The sequence below is a fragment of the Macaca thibetana genome, chromosome 16 (genome assembly GCF_024542745.1).
Source record: "Macaca thibetana thibetana isolate TM-01 chromosome 16, ASM2454274v1, whole genome shotgun sequence".
Taxonomy (NCBI): domain Eukaryota; kingdom Metazoa; phylum Chordata; class Mammalia; order Primates; family Cercopithecidae; genus Macaca; species Macaca thibetana.
This window is the reverse complement of record NC_065593.1, coordinates 3393367-3419939: the sequence shown is the minus strand read 5'-3', so window position 1 is coordinate 3419939 and position 26573 is coordinate 3393367. Positions and strand designations below refer to the sequence as shown.

The 26573-nt window shown below is 46.2% G+C and overlaps 2 protein-coding genes across 8 annotated transcripts in view; one reads left to right on the top strand and one right to left on the bottom strand.

Annotated features, from left to right (window-relative positions):
- The window catches only part of TOM1L2 (target of myb1 like 2 membrane trafficking protein), a 132829-nt gene extending 106825 nt beyond the window's left edge, over positions 1 to 26004 (bottom strand). For 3 of the 7 annotated variants that reach the window (XM_050763428.1, XM_050763430.1, XM_050763434.1), the window contains exon 1: positions 25796 to 25975. In XM_050763428.1, coding sequence (XP_050619385.1) covers positions 25796 to 25847 — 52 coding nt within the window. In that variant the 5' untranslated portion in view covers positions 25848 to 25975. Of the gene's footprint in view, positions 1 to 25795 lie in introns of all 7 variants that reach the window. The other 4 variants (XM_050763429.1, XM_050763433.1, XM_050763435.1 and 1 more) reach the window with 2 other exon arrangements.
- Positions 25947 to 26573, top strand: part of DRC3 (dynein regulatory complex subunit 3) — a 48813-nt gene continuing 48186 nt past the window's right edge. The window contains exon 1 of the mRNA XM_050763499.1: positions 25947 to 26513. The gene's annotated coding sequence lies outside the window, so the exon portion shown is untranslated. The remainder of the gene's footprint in view (positions 26514 to 26573) is intronic.

Genomic DNA, 26573 nt, shown 5'->3' with positions numbered 1-26573 from the left:
GGGGTCAAAATGCCAGAAAGGGCCACATAAGGAGAGACTGTCCCACAGACCAGAGAATGGGGAACTGGAGCCATGAGGTGAACGCAGGTCAGGGACACCTTGACTGAATATTCTCAGGGACCCTCCATGTGGGTTTCATGCCATGCATTTCTCACACAGGAGCCTTTTACCCCAAACATATCTATTCTTGCCACCTGCCATTAAGGGTCTCCGCCTCTACCTTTTCCCAGGCCTAGGTGATGCTCTCCAATGGGAAACAACAGTGTGGAAATCGTGCCAGGAAAACCCAGCTCACCGTCAGCGACATTACTGAACATCTAGCACGGCAGAGCATAGGGCATAGGGCCCAGTGCAGACAATGCCACATCACAAGGCTTCATCTCTGACAAGAGCCTGTCTCAGCCCTCAAGGAGGCCCAACTGGATCAGGAGAATAAATGTTACAAAGTGCCCCTTCCAGCAGCTAGAATCTTATGAGATAAATACCGCCCCACTCTGATGCTACAATCTGACCTGTGCCGGGGGGCTACATGAAAAAAGTTCACAGGGAGTCATCAGGGCACCTGGGGTGAAGACAGTGGCTCTCTGGTCAGAAGACATGTCTCAATAAATGTGGCATCCAAGCCTCACCTTGCAAGAGCAGAATCTCCCACATAAGCAAGAAGCAGAGGAGACAGCCATCCTGCGGAGGGAAGGACAGATGCCAAGTCCAGAAGGCTGGTGGTGTGTCCCGAAAAGGTGCACAGTCCAGTGGCCAGAAGCTAGAAGAGCACTCCCCAGAGAGTGGCCTGCAGATCACCAGTGGGCAAGTTTAGGTGGGCCAGGGCAATGTTATAACACTGAATCTGTACCCTCTCTTTTTATTTTTTATTTTATTTATTTTTGAGACAGTCTTGCTCTGTCACCCAGGCTGGGGTGCAGTGGCGCAATCTCGGCTCACTGCAAGCTCAGCCTCTCAGGTTTACACCATTCTCCTGCCTCAGCCTCCCGAGTAGCTGGGACTACAGTTGCCTGCCACCTGGCCCGGCTAATTTTTTTTGTATTTTAGTAGAGATGGGGTTTCACTGTGTTCACCAAGATGGTCTTGATCTCCTGACCTCATGATCTGCCCACCTCGGCCTCCCAAAGAGCTGGAATTACAGGTATGAGCCACCATGCCTGGCCTATTTTTATTTTTTGAGATGGAGTATCACTCTGTCGCCCAGGCTGGAGTGGAGTGGTGCCATCTCGGCCCACTGCAACCTCCTCCTCCTGGGCTCAAACAATTCTTGTGCCTCAGCCTCCTGAGTAGCTGGGATTACAGGCGTGCACCACCACACCCAGCATCTTTTTTTGTATTTTTAGTAGAGATAGGGTTTCACCATGTTGGCCAGGCTTGTCTTGAACTCTTGACCTAAAGTGATCCACCTGCCTTAGCCTTCCAAAATGCTGGTATTACAGGTGTGAGCCACTGCGCCTAGACTCTCTCTCTCTCTCTTTTTTTTTTAAGGGACGGGATCATGCTATGTTACCCAGGCCGGCCTTGAGCTCCTAGACTTAAGTGGTGTGCCACTGCACCTGGTTGCTGTTCCAATACTTTGTATGCTCCCATTCTAATGAGAGTGAATCTTGGCAGGGAGCCTTAGGCAGGCAACAGGATCCTGCTAGTAGAAACTTGCTTTGATTTCAATGTATTTATTTATTTTAGTTTTTATGTTACTTTAGATTAATGCCAAATGAAACTACTTTTCAATTGAGAGTTATAGAAGCCTTTTAAAAGAAAATGTGCCCAAGTGAAAAAAAGTGAGTCAATACACAGAAAATCTGTGACAGCATAGGTGGCTTGTAGATAAGGGAAAACCATGAAGGTAGTCCCTAGGAGAATGGAAACTGCAAGATCTGGGAAAACCTAGGCCAGAGCCTTGGTATACAGGGAAAAGAAAGAGCAGACACTGCAGTTTCTTCTTTCTGGTGGCCCATGGGCAGGAAGGTGGTGCTGTTTCATCTTCCCCCCTAGGGGGAGGATCCCTGGGAGGATGTCTCCAGGGATCTACCTGGAGCCAACCTAACAAGGCAGGTAAGGGCTTTAGTGTGGGGCAGACCTGTTCAAGTTTTGGTTCTGCTACCTACTCCCTGAGAGGCTTCTGGGATGTGAATCAGCCTCATCCATAAATCCTAGATAATAATACCCATTCCCTTGGGGGGCTGCAAGGAAAATGGCCAGCACCCAGTAGATGGCAGTTCCCTTGCCCACCCACCCCTTTCCTAACTGGCAAGGACCAGATCTGAGATCCAGTCTCTGAGAACGTTCATCAGATTTAGAGGAAACAGAATCGTACTTCTCTGTTCTGACCAGAATTAAAGGATATACAAAATGCCTGATCTCACTTTATCTTACTGGGTTAGAGACAAAAAGGAGGAACATTTAGTACTTGGGAAGACACTATAGATTCTCAAGCCTCGTGTGTCACCAATAAAATACAGGGAATTTGAGTTTGTGCATAAAAGGCTGCTACCCTGGAGTGGCAACAGAAAAATTTGGTTTCCTCAGGAGTAGCAGACAGGTCAGGCAAATGAATAAAACTATATGAAAATTAACTGAAAAATGGTGACCAAAGAGTTCTCAGCAAAAAACCTTTCAAGAAACGTAAAGGTCCTGCATGGCCTTTTTACAGGGCAAGGGGAGGCCAAGGATGCAGGAGGAGCGAGTCTCGGCAGCTCTACCAGCAGGCATTCTCTACCTCTGCACTTCCATGGGGACATGCTGCTTAGGAAGGAAGTTAGCCGAAGGCAACTTTCATCCACACGTCTTAGGGGTGGTTTTCCATTAGACAATGTGGACCAACAACTAAATGCCTTTTCCCCTCCTCAGATGTGTAGAAATTAAAAGACACCTAATACTGATGAGAGTGCAGGGCAAAGTGTCACTCAGGCTCTGTTGGTGAGGGGCTCATTTAGAGGGCAATTTGGCAGTCTCCATCAAAATTTCCAAAGCTCTTATAGTCTGACACGAGCTTTTTGTCCCTAGGAATCTAAACTATACAAATGTAGAAGTACACAAAGATATGCTGTTCCAGTATTATTTATAAGGACAAGAAAGCCACTGCCCACCAGGAGGAGGACGGCTATACAAACTGTACATCCATTCTGTGGAATGCTTTGCACAATGAGATAGATCTAAATATGCTGCCATGGAAAGGTCTCCAAAATGTACAATGACAGGGCAAAAGCGAGCTGTAAAATGAAGCCTACAGTAGGATCCCCTTTATACAAAAGAAACTTCATGGAACAAGGGTCACACACTAAGCAGCCACCAGGCATTACCTCTGGGGAGCCTAGTTGGGCTGAGAAATTAAGGGCTTGCTCTTTATACAATAAGTGCTTCTTTATTTTCTAATTTTTTTTTTTTTTTTTGAGATGGGATCTCCCTCTGTTCCCAGGCTGGAATGCAGTGGTGTGATCTTAGCTCACTGCAGCCTCGACCTTCCCAGGCTCAAGCAATCCTCCTACCTTAGCCTCCCGAGGAGCTGGGATGACAGGTGCGTGCTGCCACGACTGGCTAAGTTTTTAAATATTTTTTGTAGCAACAAGGTCTTACTGTGTTGCCCAGGCTGGTCTCAAATTCCTGGGCTCAGGAGATTCTCCAGCCTCAGCCTCCCAACTGCTGGAATTACAGGTGTGAGCCACCATACCTGGCCTATATTTTATAATTTTTTAAAACAAAAATGGGTCTCTGTGTCAGTCCCATTCACTAAAGGGCAAACAGCTTTAGGATGCCCAGTAGGCACAAAAGACCAAAGAGAAGGCAGCCTCTGGGGTAGAGGAACACTGGAGTAAGAAGTAACATGGAATGCTGGCCGTGCTGCAGGAAGGCCCCTTAGCCACCTGAGGCACACTTTCTCCTCTGCTGCCCTGACAGGACAGGAAGGTTGAAAAGGTCTGTACATATATTCAAAAGCAGCCTGCCCACCACCACAATAGGGCTGCGATGGGGCTTCTGGGACACCATGCCCAGCAGACTGGTCCCCACCCCTTCATCAGCCTTCCTTCTGTCCCTTGGTGGAGCTCTGGGGCAGGTACTATTTCATACCCTTCCCTCTAAGTCTATCAAGTTTTGAAACTGAAGACCCTTTAGGACATTGTTTCAAACCAGAACATCTAGTTCATAAAGTTCAACGACAAGTTGAAGTTCATCTTTTCCTTCTTCCAGCTCCCTTTTTTTTCTCTCTCCCTGGTCAGGTCCTACTCATCCTTCAAAATGAAGTCCAGGCAGCGCCTCTCGGGAAACTTCCTTCTCTCACCACCACCCTGGGGAGACTATGCACCTCTCCTCTGAGCCTTCCACAGAGCCTTATCCCCACTTCCACCACAGGACTCACCTTGGGCCTTGAAACGTGTGTTTACGTATGGGTCTCCCTCTCAGTGTAAACTCCCTGAGCATGGTGATTATGACTCACACATTCCCAGCACCAAGCAGGGCAGGCACTTAGGGCCTTGGAGGACTGTTCCTCACCCTGCCCCCATCATACTGCAACCTGCCTGTGTACCCAGGGCAGTGAACTGCTTCAAGACAGAAAGCATCTCCTCCTGGAGGACATCCATGATTGCTCAAATCCTTTTGTTACATGATTGCCTCTAAACCCTTAGGCTAGGTGGCCACCATCCCTCCCAACAAAGTAATTTTGCCTTTTTTAAAAAATGCATAATTACATATAACCAACAATGCAATTTTTTTTTTTTGAGACGTAGTTTCGCTCTTTTTGCCCAGGCTGGAGTGCAATGGCGCGATCTTGGCTCACCACAACCTCCGCCTCCTCAGTTCAAGCGATTCTCCTGCCTCAGCCTCCCGAGTAGCTGGGATTACAGGCATGCACCACCATGCCTGGCTAATTTTGTATTTTAAGTAGAGACGGGGTTTCTCCATGTTGGTCAGGCTGGTCTTGAACTCCCGACCTCAGGTGATCCACCCGCCTCGGCCTCCCAAAGTGCTAGGATTATAGGCGTGAGCCAGCGTGCCCGGCGCAATTTTGTATAACAACAACCATACAGCACTATCTAGCAATATGAAATGCTGAAGAACAACATAACTATCTTCCTCCAAAGATACATCCTTGAGTTAAATTAATAGTACCTGCCCCAGAACTCCACCAAGGGACAGAAGGAAGGCTGATGAAGGGGTGGAGACCAGTCTGTTGGGCATGGCCTCCCAGAAGTCCCATCATAGCCTATTGTGGTGGTGGGGAAGCTACTTAAGAGTTAAGGTTGTGGGTGCTTCATAACATTCCCCCCCGCAAAAAAAGTATGCAACCACCTCACACCTGTTAGAATGGCTACCATTAAAAAAATAGAAAATAACAAATGTTGACAAAAGTGTGGAGAAATTGGAAACCTATGCAACGCTGGTGGGGATAGAGAAAGATGCAGCTGCTGTGAAGAACAGTACGGCAGCTTCTCAAAAAGTTAAACATCGAATTATCGTATCATCCAGCAATCCCAATTCTGGGTACACACCCAAAAGAATTGAAAACAGAGACTGGGTACAGTGGCTCATGCCTGTAATCCCAGCACTTCGGGAGGCTGAGGAGGGAGGATTTCTTGAACCCAAGAGTTTGAAACCAGAGTGGGCAACATAATAAGACCTTGTGTCTAAAAATAAATAAATAAATAAATAAATAAATAAATAAATAAATATTAAAAATAAAAAAATTAGCCGGGTGTGGTGGCATGCACCTGTGGTCTTAGTCTTAGCTACTCAGGAGGTTAAGGTGGGAGGATTCTCTGAGCCTGGAAGGTCAAAGCTGCAGTGAGCTGTGACTGTACCACTGTATTCCAGTCTAGGTGATAGAGCAAGACTGAGGAAAGAAAGAAAAGAAAAGAAAAGAGAGGGAGAGAGAGAAAGGAAGAAAGAAAGAAAGAGAGAAAGAGAGAGAGAAAGAAAGAAAGAAAGAAAGAAAGAAAGAAAGAAAGAAAGAAAGAAAGAAGAAAGAAAGAAAGAAAGAAAGAAAGAAGGAAGGAAGGAAGGAAGGAAGGAAGGGAAGGAAGGAAAGAAAAGAAAGAAAGGAAAGGAAGGAAAAAATGAAGAAAAGAAAAGAAAAAGAAAGAAAGAGAAAGAAAGAAAGAGAAAGAAAGAAAGGAAAGAAAGAAAGAAAGAAAGAAAGAAGGAAGGAAGGAGGGAGGGAGGGAAGGAAGGCAGGAGGGAGGGAAGAAAGGCAGGAGGGAGGGAAGGAAGGAAGGAAGGAAGGAGAAAAGGAAAAGGAAAGGAAGGAAAGCAGGAAGGAAGGAGACAAGGAAAAGGAAGAAAGGGAAGGAAGGAAAGAAAGAAGGAAGGGAGGAAGAAAGGAGAAAAGGAAAAGGAAAGGAAGAAAGGAAAGGAAGGAAAGAAGGAAGGAAGGGAAAGAAAGAAAGGGAAAGAAAAATAATCAAACACAGGGGCTTGAACAGTTATATGTATTCCCATGTTCATAGCAGTATTATTCATAATAGGCAAAAAGTGGAAACAACCCAAGTGTCCCTCGGTGGAGATAAATAAAATGTGGTCTATCTATACAATGGAATATGATTCAGCTTTCAAAAGGAAGGAGATGGCCGGGCGAGGTGGCTCAAGCCTGTAATCCCAGCACTTTGGGAGGCCGAGACGGGCGGATCACGAGGTCAGGAGATCGAGACCATCCTGGCTAACACAGTGAAACCCCGTCTCTACTAAAAATACAAAAAACTTAGCCGGGCGAGGTGGCAGGCGCCTGTAGTCCCAGCTACTCGGGAGGCTGAGGCAGGAGGATGGCGTGAACCCGGGAGGCGGAGCTTGCAGTGAGCTGAGATCCGGCCACTGCACTCCAGCCTGGGTGACAGAGCGAGACTCCGTCTCAAAAAAAAAAAAAAAAAAAAAAAAAAAAAGGAAGGAGATTCCCACACATGCTTCAGTGTGGATAAACCTTGAGGACATCATGCTGAGTGAAATAAGCCAGTCACAAAAAGACAAATATCGTATGATCCCACTTACATGGGGTTCCTAGAGAGTCGAAGCATAGAGACAGAGTAGAATGGTGGTTGCCAGGGGCTGGGAGTAGTGGGGAATGGGGCATTAATGTTTAATGGGTTTGGAGTACCAGTTAGGGAAGATTAAAAAAAAGTCCTGAGGATGAACAGTGGTGATAGTTGCACAATAGCATGAACGTACTTACTGCCACTGAACAGCACATTTAAAAATGGTTAAGATGAGGCTGGGCATAGTGGCTCACATCTGTCATCCCAGCACTTTGGGAGGCTGAGGTGGGCAGATCACTTGAGGCCAGGAGTTTGAGACCAGCCTGGCCTACATGGTGAAACCCTGTCTCTACAAAAAAAAAAAAAAAAAAACAAAAATTAGCCAGGCGTGGTGGTCGCATCTGTAATTCCAGCTACTCAGGAGGCTGAGGCAGGAGAACTGCTTGAACTGGGGAGGCAGAGGTTGCAGTGAGCCAAGATCTTGTCATTGCACTCCAGCCTGGGCAAGAGAGCGAGACTCTGTCTCAAAAAAATATAAATAAATAAATAAATAAAGGTAAATTTTATCTTATGTGTATTTTACCACAATAAAAACAAAAGACTGCAGAGAGTCATTCTTGCCCTTGAGCATGAATTAATCAGGAAGCAGCAGTTTGGTTGCTGCAGTATTCCTGGAAAGTGCTAAAGACAAGCAGGAGTGCCCCGGATCACTTTCCTCACCTCAGGAGGACAGAGAATCACTGTCCCTGCAAAAGGCGTCACCAACTGTTTAAGAAGCAGATCCCAAACAGGGACCACCATGGGAGCAGAGCCTTAAGCATCAGCTGGTTCCTAACCCAGGAGGAAACCTGTGCCCCGCAGCATGCACATGGATGGGGTGTGGAAACAGCCCACAGCTGACCTCACTGACCTGCCCCCGCCAGCCCAACACACATGAAGACACATGGGTCGGGGGAGCACACAAGGTGTGTTGTGGGCCTCACCGGGCTTAAATCCTGTTGGTTGTGTGATTCTTAGAAAGTCACAACACAGGTAAAAATGCCAGCTCACAAAGTCAAGAGGGTTAAATGAGATAAAATCTAGAGAGAACGCAGCACAGTCCCCTGCACAAGCAGGTGCTCTATGCATGTTCATTGCCTTGTCTCTTCTTCCAAGTCACACAAGGATGCCTTCCCTTGTACCCTGTACAGTTAGCTGCTCTCAGGTCAGGCATAGGACAGGGCAGGCATTGTTCATCTTTGAATTCAAAATCCCACCTGACTCAACATAGTGCATTTAAATAGTCAGATAATTATTAAACACATATAAGTTATAAGTGCCACTGCAGTTCAGAGGCTTCTGGGCCAGCTTTGTGGCAGTGGGAAGATGTAGTTTAGGTTTCAAAGGATATATGGGTCTAAACCATGAGCAAGAAGGGATGCCTTGGAGGGCCAAAGGCCATGCTGAGCACAGAAGAGGAGGGAGTGGGAACAGCAAAGTGAGTAGAAACCTTGGTAAGAGAAAAGACGGGAAGAAGCCCAGTCAGTGAAGGCCTTGAACACCAGGCTACATTTATAAATCATTCTTTTTCTTTTTTTTTGCGATGGAGTTTCGCTCTTGTCGCCCAGTCTAGAGTGCAATGGTGCGATCTCGGTTCACTGCAACCTCCACCTCCTGGGTTCAAGGGAGTCTCCTATCTCAGTCTCTCCAGTAGCTGGGATTACAGGCGCCTACCATCACGTCCCGCTAATTTTTGTATTTTTAGTAGAGACGGGGTTTCACCATGTTGGCCAGGCTGGTCTCGAACTACTCACCTCAGGTGATCCACCCACCTCAGCCTCCCAAAGTGCTGGCACTACAAGTGTGAGCCACTGCGCCCGGCCCTGTTTATAAATCATTCTAAAGGAGATGGGGAGTTCCAGAAATTTTCTGGTAGAGTTGTCCAAAGTTTTGGGAGGTTCCAGAGCGTAGAAAGGGAGGGAGAATAGGAAGAAGAAGACCAGCTGGGTGGTACCGAACTGGTCTAACTCACGGCCTCAAGCAATGGTCCAGGCATGACCAAGGGCTGGACTAAGTTAGAGGAGGAGAAAACTGAGAAGAGCAAACACATGCTAAAGACATTATGGAAAAAAAACAAAAAACCAAAAAAAACTCTCACACAGATACTACGCTCTAAGGCCAAGAGAGGTCCCAGAACCTCCATGGCACAGTGTGGCTCCTCCATCCATTTGATCAGCCCCTTCCTGACCTCCCTTTCTTTTGCTGTTGCTCACCCTAGAGCAATGTCTTTACGTTCAAAAAGCATTTATGAAATTGAAATGATTGCATTTCATGGGCACCTTGTCAGAAATGTGCCATCACAAGTGACATTTTCGGGTGTCAGAGTTAGTCTCTCATCTGCTGATGGATCTGATTTGCCCAGCTGACAAGTGAGAAGACTGTGACACCAACAATTATAGAAACAAACTCAACCTAGAATCTGGAAATCAAGCTGTTCTCTCCACCTCTTCCATCATATTCAGCAGACAATATGGTAGCCACTGGCAGAGGGCCCTCACTTCTCAAACCACAGCAGCTAGTGGGAACGGCAGGACCCCAGGCTACATAATCTTCCTTTTTTTTTTTGAGACGGAGTCTTGCTCTGTCATCAGGTTGGAGTGCAGTGGCAAGATCTCTGCTCACCGCAACCTCTGCCTTCTGGATTCAAGCGATTCTCCTGCCTCAGCCTCTCAAGTAGCCGGGATTACAGGCACGCGCCACCATGCCCAGCTAAATTTTTTGTATTTTTAGTAGAAATGGAGTTTCACCATATTGGCCAGGATGGTCTTGATCTCCTGACCTTGTGATCTTCCCGCCTCGGCCTCCCACAGTGCTGGGATTACAGGCATGAGCCACCATGCCTGGCCTCTTTTTTGTTGTTTTTTAAGAGATGGAGTCTTGCTCTGTCACCCAGGCTAGAGTACAGTGGCACAATCACAGCTCACTGCAGTCTCCAACTCCTGGGTTCAAGCAATCCTCTTGCCTCAGCCTCCCAAAGTGCTGGGATTATAGGCATGATCCACCACTCCCTTATACAACTTTTCAAAATGGCAGGTAGAGAAAACAATACATATGATTCTCTTCAAAATATCACTGGGATTCAACACAAAAGAGCATATACTGTATGACTCCACTCATGAACTTCTAGAACAGATAAAAGATCAGTGGTTCCCTCTGCAGTATGTTGGAGGAGAGGATTAACTGGGAAGGTACCTCAGGGAGCTTTCTGGGGTGAGGTTGACAGTGTGTATCTTCATGGGGTAAGGTGACAACATGTATGTATGTGTCAAAACTCTAACAAGATGTATGCATTTTACTACAAGTAAACTACCTCAATGAAAATCGTTAGAAGGCAAATATATATATATATTTACACAAAATAATTATATATAAAGTATAAAGTATATTTATATAAAATATGTATTATATGTATATACTTACCTGTGTGCATGTATTTACATGTGTGTATGTACTTACACATGTATCACAGGCTACACACACACACACACACGATTCATAGGTATGTACAGTCTCCTATGGAAAACTGTAAGTCTTAAGAAAAACTAGGCTGGCTGCGGTGGCTCACGCCTGTAATCCCAGCACTTTGGGAGGCCGAGGTGGTTGGATCACAAGGTCAGGAGATTGAGACCATCCTGGCCAACACGGTGAAATCCCGTCTCTACTAAAAATACAAAAAATTAGCCGGGAGTGGTGGCAGGTGCCTGTGGTCCCAGATACTCGGGAGGCTGAGGCAGGAGAATGGCATGAACCCAGGAGGCGGAGCTTGCAGTGAGCCAAGATCGTGTCACTGCACTCCAGCCTGGGAGACAGAGCAAGATTCCGTCTCAAAAAACAAGAAAAAGAAAAACTAAAAGTCATTTTGATTTGGGCCTTAAGCTTTAGGTCTGAAATGAACTTGGAAAGCTTGTTCAAATCCTGTTCTTCAAAACAAACGAACGAACAAACAAACTCTTCAAATGAGTAAACCGACAGGACATGTCCCACCCAAAGTCTCGCCGCAAATCAGCAGTAGAGCAGTGAACAGTCCCAGACTTTCCCAGTTCTAGCCTGGGATTGGTTTCTCGGGTCTGGACCAGTGCCAGAAAAAATAGATAAAACAGAAGACCATCGGTGATTTTATGAACTAATTTCATTTAAACCAGCAAATCTAGAGCTAAATAGTATCCCTGACCAAGCCCAGTCTAAATCAGGAGATTAACTTTCAAACAGTAAAATGTATTTACCCTCATGAGACTGAGTTGAAAATTTCCACTCCATTAAAATGACAGACTTATTACTCCATGCTTACCCTCCCTGCCCATATACAAATATCTAAATGACTGGCAAGAGGCTGTGAGCTAAGTAGGGAGACATGTAAGAGTCATAAAACTGACTCACTGTGGAACCTTGGTAAGTCTCCTACAATAAGAAATATATATTTGGTCTTTGTCCAGGTTCTTGGCACACCTCACCCAAAACCTCTGGAATCTCCTGAGAGATAAGTGTCTTTTGTATGCTAATGAGATTCCTAGGGGCTGGGGCTCCCTGGCCAGAAAGACCAAGGTACATTTCAGTGTTGGAACTTTTAGCCGTACCCCCATCCCACCTTACCTCTGGAGAGGGGAGAGGGACTGAAGGTTGAGTTAAAGAGGGACTGGAGGTTGAGTTATTTACCAATGGCCAGATTTAATCACTCATTCCCATATAATGAAACCTCCATTAAAACCCCTAAACAATGGGGTTCAAAGAACTTCCAGGTGGAACACATAAAGGTGCTGGGAGGCTGGCACAGAAGTTCTCTGCCCCTTCCCCACACCTTGCCCAATGAATCTCTTCCATTTGGCTGTTCCTGAGTTGTATCCTTTGTCTCGAAAATATAAGTAAAGTGTTCTCCTGAGTTTTGTGAGCCATTCAAGCATATGATCAAACACAGGGAATGCATTATGGGAATCCCCAATTTATAGCCGGTCATGGCAAGTACAGATGGTAACCAGGAACTTGTGACTGGCATGTGAAGTGGGGGCAGTCTTGTGGGACTGAGCCCTTAACCTCTGGGGTCCGCACCAGCTCCAGGTAGTTGGTGTCAGAACTGAATTCAGTTGTAGGACATCCAGTTGATATCAGAAAAAAACAAAAACAAAAACCAAAAAAAACCCCTGCACATTTGCTGTCAGAAATGTCATACATCACAGACACCCTCCCTGGGCTTGTTTCCACACCTCTAAAAATGAGAAGGTTGGACCAAATACCACTAAGACCCTTCCAACTAGAGTCTTCTGATTCTTTGAATTGCTGGTTTAAGAATTTCCACAGTTAGCATAGGAGACTCTCACTCTCTGGAAGCCACTAGCAAATTCAGCTTTCAAACCCCAAGCAATATCATTTCTCAGGCCTCATTTCCTATTTCGACTAATGACGTGCCAGAAATCTGTGTGATTTCTCCTTTGAGAAGCAGCAAAAAAAACTCCACAGTGTCCTATTACAGGACCCAGTTCTTGTCCCCAGCTCTCAAAGACAGCCCAGTTCTCTGAGATGAAAGACTCAGTCTCTCTCTGTTACACTCAATTTTAAACCAAAACCCAAAGCAGAATTTTTGACGTGCCTCCCAGACTACAAGGCTTATGCTTCATAAATGATTAAAACAGCAGCTGGTAATGTCTTAAAAGCAAGTTGGTCAGTTAGACAACTTAGCATCTGTTTAAATTCCCTCTTTTCCTCCATCCAACACTGTAGTTCTAAAGCAAATCCAAAGAAAAAGTAGAATACACAGGTCTTCCATTACTAAGAAGTGCCTCAGCGAGGATGTAAGAAAGCATATCCTTTGAGGAAATTCTCAGAAAACTTGCTGGTATGAAGAGGACACTTGTACACTGAGTTACAAGAGAACTGAAACGGAGTACATAATTTACAATACTAGCGAAGGTCTGGATTTAAGACAACTATGACTAGATTTTTCAGCTACCAATTTCATTCAGGCATTCATTCACTCAATCCCACAGACAATACTAAGCTCTCTGGTTTAGTGGTTAAGAGCACCGGCTCTGCTGCCCACAGACCTGGGTTGAAATCCCTGCTCCGCCACTGATACTACACAGATCTTGAGGAGGGTACTTGACTTTTTTTTTTGTTTTGAGACAGTATCTGGCTCTGTCACCCAAACTGCAGTGTAGTGGCACAAACTCAGCTCACAGCAACCTCTGCCGCCTGGGCTCATGCCATCCTCCCACCTCAGCTTTCCAAGTAGCTGGGACTACAGGTACACACTACCATGCCCAGCTAATTTTTGTAGGGACGGAGTTTTGCCATGTTGCCCAGACTGGTCTCAAACTCCTGAGCTCAAGCGATCCTCCCATCTTGGCTGCCCAGAACACTAGGATTATAGGCATGAGACATCGAGCCCAGCCGGTATTTCACTTCTAAGCCTTAGTTTTCTAGTGTTTTAAAATATGACTGATAGGCCTGGGTGACACAGTGAGACCCTGTCTCAAAAAAAAAAAAAAAAAAAAAAAAAAAAAAGAGTGATAATACCTGCCTTACAGAATTGTTGTGGGAATTAAAGAAAAGAATGCATGTAAACTACATAACCCAGTACCTAGTGAGGAGAGACAGTCTGACTGCTACTAATAGCACCATCCTTATCTTCAAGGCATTGTGTTAGATTCTACTGAAAGATAAGGGCATGACACAGAAGGTACAAGCAACAAAAGAAAAAACCAGAGAAACTGGACTTAAAACTTCTGTGCATTAAAGGACACTATCAACAGAATATAAAAGGCAACCCACAGAATGGGAGAAAATATTTGTTAATCACATATCTGATAAGAGATTAATATCCAGAATATACAGAGAACTCCTAAAACCAAACAACAACAAAACCCAATTAAAAACTAGGCAAAGGATTTGATCAGACATTTCTCCAAAGAAGATATGCAAATGGCCAATAAGCACATGAAAAGATGCTCAATATCACTAATCATGAAGAAAATGCAAATCAAAACCACAATGAGATACCAATTCATACCCATTAGGATGGCTGCTATAAAGAAAAAAAATGAACCAAGTGCAGAGGTTCACGTCCTATAATCCCAACACTTTGGCCAAGATGGGAGATCACCTGAGTCTGAGAAGTCCAGGAGGTTAAGACTAGTCTGGGATACATGGGGAGGCCCTGTCTCTACAAAAAAAAGAATTTTTTTTTTTTTTAATTAACTAGGCATGATGGTGCATGCCTATAGTCCTAGCTACTGAGGAGGCTAAGGCGGGAGGATTGCTTGAGTTCAGAAGTTTGAAGCTGTAGTGAGCGATGATCATGCCACTGTATTCTAGCCTGGGTGACAAAGGGAGACCCTGTCTATTAAAAAAAAATTGAAAACAGAGACATGAATAGATATTTGTACACTCATGTTCACAGCAGCATTATTTACAATAGTCAAAAAGTGGAAGCAACTCAGGTGACCATCAATGGAAGAATGAATAAACACAATGTGGTATAAACACACAACGGAATATTATACAGCCTTAACGAGGAAGGAAACTTTGACATGCTCCAACGGAGATGAAACTTGAAGACATTATGCAAGTGAAGTCAGTCACGAAAGGATAAATACTTTATGATTCCACTTATATGAGGTTTCATAATAAACATTATATGATTCCACTTATATGAGGTTCTTAGAGTAGTCAAATTCAGAGTGACAAAATAAAATGGTAGTTGCCAGAGGCTGCTGGGAGGAGGGAACAGGGAGATACTGTTTCACTTTTGCAAGACAAGAAGAGTTGTAGAGATGGTTAGGGGTGATGGTTGCACAACAATGTGAATATACATATATATATATATTTTTTTTTTTTTCTTTTTTTAGGGACAGAGTCTCGCTGTGTCACCCAGGCTGGAGTGCAGTGACATGATCTCAGCTCACTGCAACTTCCACCTCTAGCAATTCTCCTGCCTCGGCCTCCCGAGTAGCTGGGACTACAGGTGCACACCGCCATGCCTGGCTAATTTTTTTGTATTTTAGTAGAGACAGAGTTTCACCAGTGTTGCACAGGCTGGTCTCCACTCCTGAGCTCAGGCAATCCACCCACCTCGGCCTCCCAAAGTGTCAGGATTACAGGCGTGAGCCACCGCAACTGGCCCAATGTCAATATATTTAATGCCATTGAAATGCACACTTAAAACCAGTTAAAATTGTAAATTTTGGGCCTGGTGCAATGGCTCACGCCTATAATCCCAGCACTTTGGGAGGCCAAGGTGGGTGGATCACAAGGTCAAGAGATCGAGACCAACCTGGCCAACATGGTGAAACCCCATCTCTACAAACATTGCAAAAAAACTAGCTGGGTGTGGTGGTGCACACCTGTAGTCCCAGATACTCGGGAGGCTGAGGCAGGAGAATAGCTTGAACCTGGGAGGCGGAGGTTGCAGTGAGCCGAGATCACACCACTGCACTCCAGCCTGGGCAACAGAGTGAGACTCCGTCTCAAAAAAAAAAAAAAGTAAATTTTGTTATATGTATTTTATCACAGTTTTTTTTTTTTTAAGAATAAATAGAAACAGGTGCCCTCATGGAACGTTTAGTCTAAATGATGTATATAACATAACACATTTTGCTTTTACATACTCACTTGACCCCTGTAAGGTGTGATGGTGCAAGTATTCTTGTACTCCCTTAACCACCACAGTTTACAGATTGGGAAACTGAGTTTTAGCAGTTGCTGGACTCATACAAAAGCAGTCACATGGAGAAGCAAAGATGGGACTGACTCCAATCTAGAACAAAGAGTGCTAAGTGCTGGAAGAGAACAAAGAGAGAGCAATAGGAGTCCACATTGCGGAACTAGCAGAGTTCCACTGGCGGAACTATGCTATCTTTCTGGAATTCCCATTTGAAATCAGTTTAGGCTCCTTCTTGTCCAAATGGAAACAGACCATGCTTGATGTCTAAAAGGAAACACGAACAAACAAAAACGCTGGAGCTAGAGCCCCCAGCTGGAGAGGACAGCTCCGCCTACTTGAGCCAGGAAACCTTGGACAAGTTTCTGAACCCCTGTAAGTCTCTATTTCTTCACCTGTAAGATGAAGATAATGTCACTCACTTAACAGTGTTTCCAGAGAAAAAAATTTTATTTATTTATTTATTTTTATTTTTATTTTTTTTTGAGACGGAGTCTCGCTCTGTCACCCAGGCTGGAGTGCAGTGGCCTGATCTCAACTCACTGCAAGCTCCGCCTCCCGGGTTTATGCCATTCTCCTGCCTCAGCCTCCCGAGTAGCTGGAACTACAGGCGCCCGCCACCTCGCCCGGCTAGTTTTTTGTATTTTTTAGTAGAGACGGGGTTTCACTGTGTTAGTCAGGATGGTCTCGATCTCCTGACCTCGTGATCTGCCCGTCTCGGCCTCCCAAAGTGCTGGGATTACAGGCCTGAGCCACTGCGCCCGGCCGAGAAAAAAATTTTTAATGAGTTAAGTATGCACAGCACTCAGCAAGGTGCCTGGCACATGGTGAGGGCCAGGAAATGATGGCTAGTAATGTTAGCTTTGAAAGATGCTAAATACCAGTGACAGAAATAAACCTATGGAGTGAACAACTATGCAGAATATACTCTACCATGTGCTGTGAAGGTTACAAGGAACCGGAAAGTAGAGGAGGCTCCAGCCTTATTCAGAAGGTATGGCAATAAACACGTGATAAATAACACAAGATAAATAACAACAGTAACAGTGGAGGGAGGGAATCAAGAAGTCTAAATACATTAGCTGACTGTACGACACTGTGCTAGGGATTTCAAGCACATTATCTCATTTAATCGTCACAAAAACCTGGAGGAGAAGTAATATTTTCTATTTTATAGATAAGGGAAGAACCAAATGAATGATATGGATAGCAAGCACTGTGAGCTCAGAGAAGAGATTCATCATCATAAACAGGGTGGTCTAGGAAGGCTGCCTGTAGGAAGAGGTGAGGACTGATGGGCATCAGGCTTGATGACTGAATGGAGAAAAGCAGATAATCTCCTACATCAGGAAGACTGGAGGGAGCAATAACATATGTAACCAAGTCTGAGACTGGTTTTAAAAGTCGCCTCTTTTAACTACAACAAGCTGGGTCAGCAGAAAAAGTCTTAATGTTATTTATATCTTTTCAGACTACTAGGTTAGCTCAACATTTCTGGGTGATTTACCTGCTAGCTCAAGAGCAACAACCTTAACTGATGCTCCTCTGGGCAATGTATTTACACCGTTTTCCTTTCCTAATATCCCAAGTAAATAAATAAATAAATAAATAAATGTAGATTATACAGAAATATGCTAAAAGTGGTTCTACAGTGTTGCCTCTTTAAGGCATGAGAAGATGAAGAGGGAAATACAAAAGTATTCCATTATGTGAAATAAGCATCTCAACAAATTTCTAAGGATGCACATTGTGGAGATTTTTTTCTCCTTTGTATTTTTTCTATATCTTTCATATTTTCTATCTGGTTATACATCATTTTATAAAAAACACAATTAAAGGCTGGGCACAGTGGCTGAAACCCATAATCCCAGCACTTTGGGAGGCTGAAGCAGGAGGATCACTTGAGCCCAGGAGGTTGAGGCTGTAACTACAATCATGTCATTGCATTCCAGCCTGGGTGACAAAGCAAGACCCTGACTCAAAAACAAAACAAAACAAAACAAAACAAAAAAACACACAATTATATGAGAATTTTAGATATTCTGATAGCCCACTCCTAAGCAGTGGCATAACTCTAGAAAAGCCCTGGGAATGTGTTAGCTCCTGTCCTTGTATACAATAAACAGAGCAGGAGGAGGAGCAGGCTGATGTCCCATGTGACTTTCGATGTCAGGGGTTTTAAGACCTGTCTAGGCAATTAAGGACAAATGCTCTAGACTTATTGCCAGTGCTCCATCAACCTGCCTTGGCACCTTTCTGTTTCTGAGGGGGCTTTATAGACAGTGTCCCTACCCTTGACCTCAGAGGAAGCAGCACTGACCACAGCTGACTTTCCCCCTCCTTCCCCCACCTTCCCTCCCCAATTCTGTACAGAAGAGGGCTTTGATGGTAGAGAGAATGATCCTCTGGTGACTGCTAAGGAGAAATCTCCCTATCTCTGTAATGATATTCATGCTTCCATGCTATTCCCCTCCCTAGAAGTCTTTCATGTCTCCCCAGTACCTCTAAAAAAAAGTTCAAACTGCTTAGCCGACATATGAAGCAAGCCCTCCACACAATCAGGCCTTATCCTCCCTTCCCAGTCTCACCTCCTATCACTCTCCTTTGCTAGGCAAATAGAATAAATTCCATCACCCCGCCTACCCCTTAACATCCAGCATTTGCTCAAGTTGTCTCTGCCAAGAAACCAAACATCCTTTTCCATTTCTACACAAACCAAATCCTATCCATTCATCAAAGCCCTGCTCAGCAGACACCACCTCCTCAGAGTTTTCCTGAGTTCCTCCTGGCCTCCTACAGTGTTCCTCCTCACTTTACTCTTGCTGAGGGCAGCACAGCGTGACAGGATACCAGCTCTGGAGCCAGAACGCTGCTTTCAGACTGTAGCTTCCTCACTGCTAGCTGTGTGACCTTAGGCAGGTGCCATACCTTCTCATTGTCTTCATGTCCCCATGTGAAAATGGAGATAACAACAGTACCTTCCTCACAGCACTGTTGTGAGGATCGAATGACTGCAAGATGTATAAAGTGCCTACTTCAGGCTTTGGTACATAGGAATACAACATTAAACTGTTTTAAAAACCCCAAAAACGGGGCCGGGCATGGTGGCTCACACCTGTAATCCCAGCACTTTGGGTGGCCAAGGTGAGCGGATCACCCGAGGTCAGGAGTTTGAGACCAACCTGGTCAACATGGTGAAACCCCATCTCTACCAATAATACAAAAATTAGCCGGTCGTGGTGGTGGGTGCCTGTAATCCCAGCAACTTGGGAGGCTGAGGCAGGAGAATCCCTTAAACCCAGGAGGCGGAGGTTGCAGTGAGCCAAGATCCTGCCATTGCACTCCACCCTGGTCAACAGAGCAAGACTCCCATCTGGAAACAAACAAACAACAACAACAAAAAAAACACCAAAAATCTTTAGCCATTATTATTACTAGCTGAGGTCACCCCTCCCCTCCTACATTTCCTTACTGCATTTATCTATCCAATCTTGCAACTACTTTCTATCTTATTTAATTTAGATACCTACACACTGGGAAATTCTTAGCTTGCTATACACAGATAGTACAGTGCCACTGAATGAATAAATGAATGAATTCTAAATAATCACTCTTTTAGCCTGTCCACAAGAAAACCCACATTTAATGTTTGAAGAACGATAAAGAAAAGATTAAAGAAACAGAACTTGGCCGGGCGCGGTGGCTCAAGCCTGTAATCCCAGCACTTTGGGAGGCCGAGACGGGCGGATCATGAGGTCAGGAGATCGAGACCATCCTGGCTAACACGGTGAAACCCCGTCTCTACTAAAAATACAAGAAAATTAGCCGGGCGAGGTGGCGGGCGCCTGTAGTCCCAGCTACTCGGGAGGCTGAGGCAGGAGAATGGCGTGAACCCAGGGGAGCGGAGCTTGCAGTGAGCCGAGATCGCGCCACTGCACTCCAGCCTGGGGCACAGAGCAAGACTCTGCGTCAAAAAAAAAAAAAAAAAAAAAAAAAAAAAAAAAAAAAACAGAACTTTAAATCAAGAACAACAGTTCTCGAAGTCCAGTAGCATCAGCATCACTAGAGAACCTGATAGAATTGTAGAATGTTAGTTCCCACCCCAAACCTACTGAAACAGAAACTCTGACTGTGGGATCCACTTTTAACAGGCCCTCCAGGTGATTCCCTTGTGGCTGAATCATGAGCTCTGAGAGCCGAAAGTAACATAAATGGCAGCACAGAATAAGCACTGGATCTACATTCTAGGCTTCACTCTGGCATTGACCTTGCACAAGTCTCTTAACTTCTCAGAGCCTCGATTTCCTTATATGATACAGGGATGATAACACCCAAATAGTTAAATGTTGTGAGGGTTAAATGAGATTCTATGTACAGAGTTTGCATATAGTTGGTACTTAAGAATTATAAATTCCTTCCAGTTCTCTTCCTGTGTATCTCACAAGGTTGTGAACACTAAATAAAATGACTGAAGCAAAAGGGCTTTGCAAATTCCTGCCCTTGAACATCAGACTCCAAGTGCTTCAGCTTTGGGACTCAGACTGGCATCCTTGTTTCTCAGCTTTCAGACGGCCTACTGTGGGACCTCATCTTGTGACTGTGTGAGTCAATACTCCTTAATAAACTCCACTAAATACATACATCTATCCTATTAATTGTGTCCCTCCAGAGAACCCTAATACACATAGCAATCTGAGGGACAACTAATTATTCTCGGCACAAACAGCCAGGTTAAATGTCTACCATTCACAGGATATTATGAAGTAGTTTATGTCCAACAACCGCTCAGTCTACAAACAAACTGCAACAGAATATCTGCTTCTTGCCTGTTTATTAAAGTAGAACAATGAAGAGAATACATGCCCACCACCCCTAATATTCTCATCAGAATTAACTAACTACTCACTGATCTTTGAATCTAAACTTCACTCTTGGAAAAGGATTTTCTGAAAACTTTTTCTAGCCAACACAAGGAAAACTGCAAACTGCTGCAGACACAATGGACCTGACTTGGGGAACCCCCATGTATGACATCCAACTCCAAGCTGTCATCCAATTCCAAGCAGTTGTGCAAGGCTGAGATTAAGACAGTTAACATTTTGAAGTTTGTTGCAGAACGGAAAATTAAGAAATACAAGTAAGTACTCTTTCTTCCTCCACACTTCTTAGCCTCTCACACCATGGCTAGGCTTTCTCTCTCTCCCTGTCTCGCTCCGTCTCTTTTTTTTTCTTTTTTGGGACGGAGTCTCACTCTGTCGCCCAGGCTGGAGTGCAAATGGCGCTATCTCGGCTCACTGCAACCTCCGCGTCCCGGGTTCAAGGGATTCTTCCACCTCAGCCTCCCAAGTAGCTGGGATTACAGGCACGCGCCACCATGCCCAGCTAATTTTTGTATTTTTAGTAGAGACGGGGTTTTGCCATGTTAGCCAGGCTGGTCTCGAACTCCTAACCTCAGGTGATCCACCCGCCTCGGCCTCCCAAAGTGCTGGGATTACAGCCGTGAGCCACTGCACCTCTCCGGCTTACTCTCGCTCTAAACCATGCTTTCTACTCAGGAACTACCTTCCAGAATAAAGGGTAGGATGGATGCAAGAAATGCACAGTTAACTATGTCAGACTGTGGTCTTAGCTGCTAGCTTGAGATGAACACGCTATGTGTTCTACTAAATCGTACCAGGTTAGAATGTTCGCGTGAGGCCCATGCACAAGACAGAGTAAGAATTACTCCACCAACCACTCAGACCCAGGACACCTTTTGTGAGCACGTTGCCTCTACTGAAGGCTCCCTAAAAGCAGCTTGTTAATATTTGTATCCCCAAAGCCTGGCGCAGGCCTGGCCCCCCACAGGCACTCATAACTGCCTACTGAAGCGAACAGACAAAATCATTTAGGTGTAATCCCCATGCAGCTGTTGAGAAGTATTTTTTTATAGGCAGGGAAAATTAGGTCCAAAGAGACTAAAAGTTGAAGTCAGTTAAAGAACGTAGTATTTGGGCCAGGCGCAGTGGCTCACTCCTAAACCCTAGCACTTTGGGAGGCTGAGGCAGGTGGATCACGAGGTCAGGAGTTCAAGACCAGCCTGGCCAAGGTAGCGAAACCCCATCGCTACTAAAAATACAAAACCACCTGGTGAGGCAGTAATCCCAGCTACTCGGGAGGCTGAGACAGGAGAATCGCTTGAACCTGGGGGGTGGAGGTTGCAGTGAGCCCAGATCATGCCACTGCTCTCCAGCCTGGGTGACACAGTGAAACTCCATCTCAAAAAAATAAAAAACAAAAAAAAGGCTGGGTGTGGTGGTTCATGCCTGTAATCTAGCACTTTGGGAGGCCAAGGTGGGCGAATCACGGGTCAGGAGATCGAGACCATCCTGGCTAACACGGTGAAACCCCATCTCTACTAAAAATACAAAAAAATTAGCCGGGTGTGGTAGCGGGCGCCTGTAGTCCCAGCTACTCGGGAAGCTGAGGGAGGAGAATCGCCAGAACCCGGAAGGCAGAGCTTGCAGTGAGCCAAGATCACGCCAGTGCTCTCCAGCCTGGGTGACAGAACGAGACTCAGTGTCAAAAAAAAAAAAAAAGAATGTAGTCTTTGATGCCATCCATCCAGAGCAGGACTTCATCCTGTGGCCAAACCCTACTTGCCACCACTCCCCACAGCCACCTCTGCTCCATTCAGACTGGGGCTCACAGACGTGCCCGTGCCCCACTCCCTGCCTCATTCAGCTGTCCCTAGGCCCAGTGATCTTGTTTTCTGCATGCGGAGTTCCTACCCATCCTTTATGAACAGCCCTGAGATTCAAAGAAGCCAGTCGCTGTCACCCCAGACTCTTCTGAATTCTTTCTGACTCCTTCGGCACTTACAGTCTACTCCACTCATAGTTTCATGCATCTCCGCCTTCTCTCCTGAAACCGTAAATCCATTGAGGACAGTGATCAGAGACGGACCAGCTCTTTTTTTTTTTTTTTCTTTTGGAGACAGAATCTCACTCTGTCACCCAGGCTGGAGCGCAGTGGCGCAATCTTGGCTCATTGCAACCTCTGCCTCCCAGGTTCAAGCGATTCTCCTGCCTCAGCCTCCTGAATAGCTAGGATTACAGGCACCTACCACCATGCCCGGCTCATTTTTATATTACTAGTGGAGACAGGGTTTCACCATATTGGCCAGGTTGGTCTCAAACTCCTGACCGCGAGTGATCCACCACCTTGGCCTCTCAAAGTGCTGGGATTACAGGTATGAGCCACCACAACCAGCCTACAGCTGCTGTTTTTAATCATTAGCTTTGTCGTTGTTATTTTATTTCTGTATTCCCCCTCCCTCCCACCAACCCCCCACCCTCGCACGTTCTTTTAAAAGAATATCAACAACACTAAATATCACGAAAGACACTTTGTCACAACAGTACAGAATATACATTAGAACCTCATTCTGTCCATTAATCATTTACCTGAACTGAAATGACCTATTGGCTACCTGGCAATGGGGAGCCATCATCATCTTTACAGTCAAGCATCTTATGAGCAATGGTGAACCCTGGGGCCTGGTAGGGTATTGTCCTTCACAGGTCACAGAAGGGCCAGCTGTTTCACACACCCTCTCCGGATAGAAAATTCAACCCTAACTTAAGTATCCTGTTATTAACAGTGACAGTTTCAATTTACTGAGCTTCTACTATGTTCCAGATACTATGCTAAGTGTTTTCATACATTATCTCATTTAAACTACATCACTCTGTGAATATGAATCTTTCTCTCTCTCTCTCTCTCTCTCTCTCTCAGAAGACTGACAAACTAAACCTCAGAAAGGCAACACAATCTTCTGGGGTCACACAGCCAAGAAATGGGCCAGGTCAAAATTCAACTCAGGTCTTCCTAACAGAAATAACACGCTCTTTCCACTTGTTATATATCCCTACATCCCTTATATTTGTTTTTGTTTTTTTGTTGTTGTTGTTGTTTGCTTTTTTGAGATGGAGTCTCACTCTGTTGCCCAGGCTGGAGTGCAGTGGCACAATCTCAGCTCACTGCAACCTCTGCCTCCCAGGTTCAAGCAATTCTCCTGCCTCAGCCTCCTGAGTAGCTGGGACTACAGGTGCATGCCACCACGCCTGGCTAATTTTTTTTTTTTTTTTTTTTTTTTTTTTTATTTTTTTAGTAGAGATAGGGTTTCACTGTATTACACCAGAATGGTCTCGATCTCCTGACCTCATGATCCGCCCACCTTGGCCTCCCAAAGTGCTGAGATTACAGGCATGAGCCACCGTGCCCGGTCATACTTGTATTTTAAATCCCCTTTAACTTCTACCCCTCATCTACGACCTTGTCATTTTAAAGGTGTAGAGCTTCCTATTTTAAAGAGGACAGAAGAGAAAATAATTCCCCCAAGTGTTCTGGCTCCCTCCATTAACTGGCTGGAAATTAGTTTTTGGAGTGTGGCTGCCACGCAAGAGAACCTGAAGAGAGTGAGAAAGGCCACGAGGAAGAAGTTAGGAAGTGAAAATTCAGAGACTCTCCAGTGGGCAGCAAGGGACAAAATGTCAAAAAGGTGGGAAAACACTCTTTTGGGGTCCATCATGCATTAAAAAAGATACTATGCCAGAAAGTAAAGAAAGGCTCCTAAATGCTAATTAGCTAACAGGAGAGACCTCAATAAGTTCCCAGGACCCACTAAAGGCTGGAAAGTAAGCTAGAATTTCATAAGCAAAGCAGAAAATAAACAAATCACTACTGCCAAAATCAGGCCCATAAGAACACCAAAGATCCTGGCTCATAAAAGATGTTTTACCAGTCCTTCAACCAACCAGGAGGAACCCAGTTTTCAAACAAATTAATCAGCATTCTTGACTGATCAAGTGGCATAAGCCACTGCCTTGGGTGAAAAGGCAAGTTGCTTTTTTATTAAGGAAGTCCCATATGGTGGCCATTTCAGTATTCCTTTACCTACACTTTGGGCTTTCCTTATCCAGGATTCTGGCCATCTCTGGTGTCCCCAGGTGTCCACATCCCCTCTGTAGGATTAACAGATAATCCTGAATAACATTCTCTCTACATTGCCAACAAAAGATTTCAGCTTTGGTAAATATAATATGAGGTAGGGGAGGGAGCAACAGTCAAAGTGCAGAGTACTACAAAGAATATCAAAACTTGAGAAGTTTAAGGGACCTACCACATCTCATCTCCAAACACTTTGACAGGGGAACTTCAAATCAGAAAGGGCACAAGGTCATACGAAGTCACTGACAAAACCACTGCTAGAGTCTGGGCTTCCATAATTCCCAGACCAGGGCTCTTATCATTAAATAACACAGCCTCCCTTCTTTCCTGGGAGGCACTGCAGGCATGCCATCCCCCTGCCAAGATAATCACCCTCCAAGAGCCCCTCCTCCCATCCCAGTCCCTCCTACAGCCCAGCTGAGTTGCAGCTCAAATTAGCAAGTCCCGGAGCAGGGGGCATTTCTGGGAGGGTGCCCAGTCTGATGGTTGCTGGTACCGAAGAGGAGGGACAAAGATGGAGAAGAAGGTGACATCCCACAAAGGGTCTGGGAGAACTAGGTCCTTGGGGCAGTGGCAGCGAGCTTGCTGGGCTGGATAAAGACACATGCAGTGGCATCTCCCAAAGGGCATTGGGGAAGCAGACCAGCAGTTGGTACCACCTCTAGAAGCAAAAGGAAGGGCTGAGTCCTGATGGGCAGGGAAGCCTGGGGCATCTCCGAGTTCAAGTTGGGCCTCGGGGTGCCTCCTGGCAGAGTGGCACTGGCGCCTGTCAGGTGGCACCAGTGCCTGGGAGGAGGCCCCAGGACACAGATGCCCTGCCTGCCCGTGGGATAGCACCGGCACCCGGCGGAGGCTCAGTCCGCCCGTGAGGTTGCACCGGCGCCCGGCGAAGGCCCGACGACCAGGATGCCCAGCCCGCCTGTGAGGTGGCACGGGCGCCCAGCAGAGGCCCAGCCCGCCCGTGAGGTGGCACCGGCGCCCAGTGAAGGCCCGACGACCAGGATGCCCAGCCCGCTCGTGGGGTGGCACCCGCGCCTGGCGGAGGCCCAGCCCGCTCGTGAAGTGGCACCGGCGCCCAGAGGAGGCCCGCGGTCCTCACCACCCGGATCAGCTGCCGCGGTCGCCCAGCCTCCCGCCCCACACGCGGCCTTACCGAGGCACTGCCCCACCGGGGTGCTGAACGGGTTCCCCAAGAGGAACTCCATCTTGGGTGGACAACACGCAGCGGCCCGGGTCCCCTGTCTGCCACCGAGGTCTCAGCGGTAACCCGCCGGACTCCCGTCCTGACTGACACTTGCCCCCTCCCCACCCTCTGGAACGCCGAGCGCCGGGACCTTGGCCCCGCCCCCTTACCGCGTCTCTATTGGGGGACACCTACAAAGCCCGCCTCCGATTGGCCGTTACACCTCCGTCAGCAAAGCCCCTACCCACCCCGCAGCGTCCGATTGGGCCGAGGAGCGAGCTAGGTCACCGGAGTCCCTGTCAGCCGTGGTGGCACCTCCCCTGGCCCGCCCCCGAAGAGGAAGTTGCGCATTTTGATTCCTCAGAATATTGGTCAATCTAAAGGATTCTTACTATTATTGGACAAAAGACGAGTCAATCACTCAAATAGCAGGACGGAGCAGAGGTGAATCTAGGAATATCCCCGCCCATAGAAAGTGCTGATTGGAGAAACATTTGTTTTCTCTACGGCTGGTTGGTGTTAGGAGTGTTTCCCCACCAGGAGATGTGGTCACGTGATCTGTCAACTTTCACCCAGGATGTCTCCCTCCTGACTTCCCGTTAGCAACCAAGTCGCGGCGCTTGGTTCCCCAGCAACCGGGAGACGCGTCAGCTGCGTGGAACCAGCGGAGTTCCCAGCGCTTGAGAAGGTGAGACCTGGGAGCTGAGGCTCAGGGAGGACTCGCAGGGACAGACAGCGCCCGACTTAA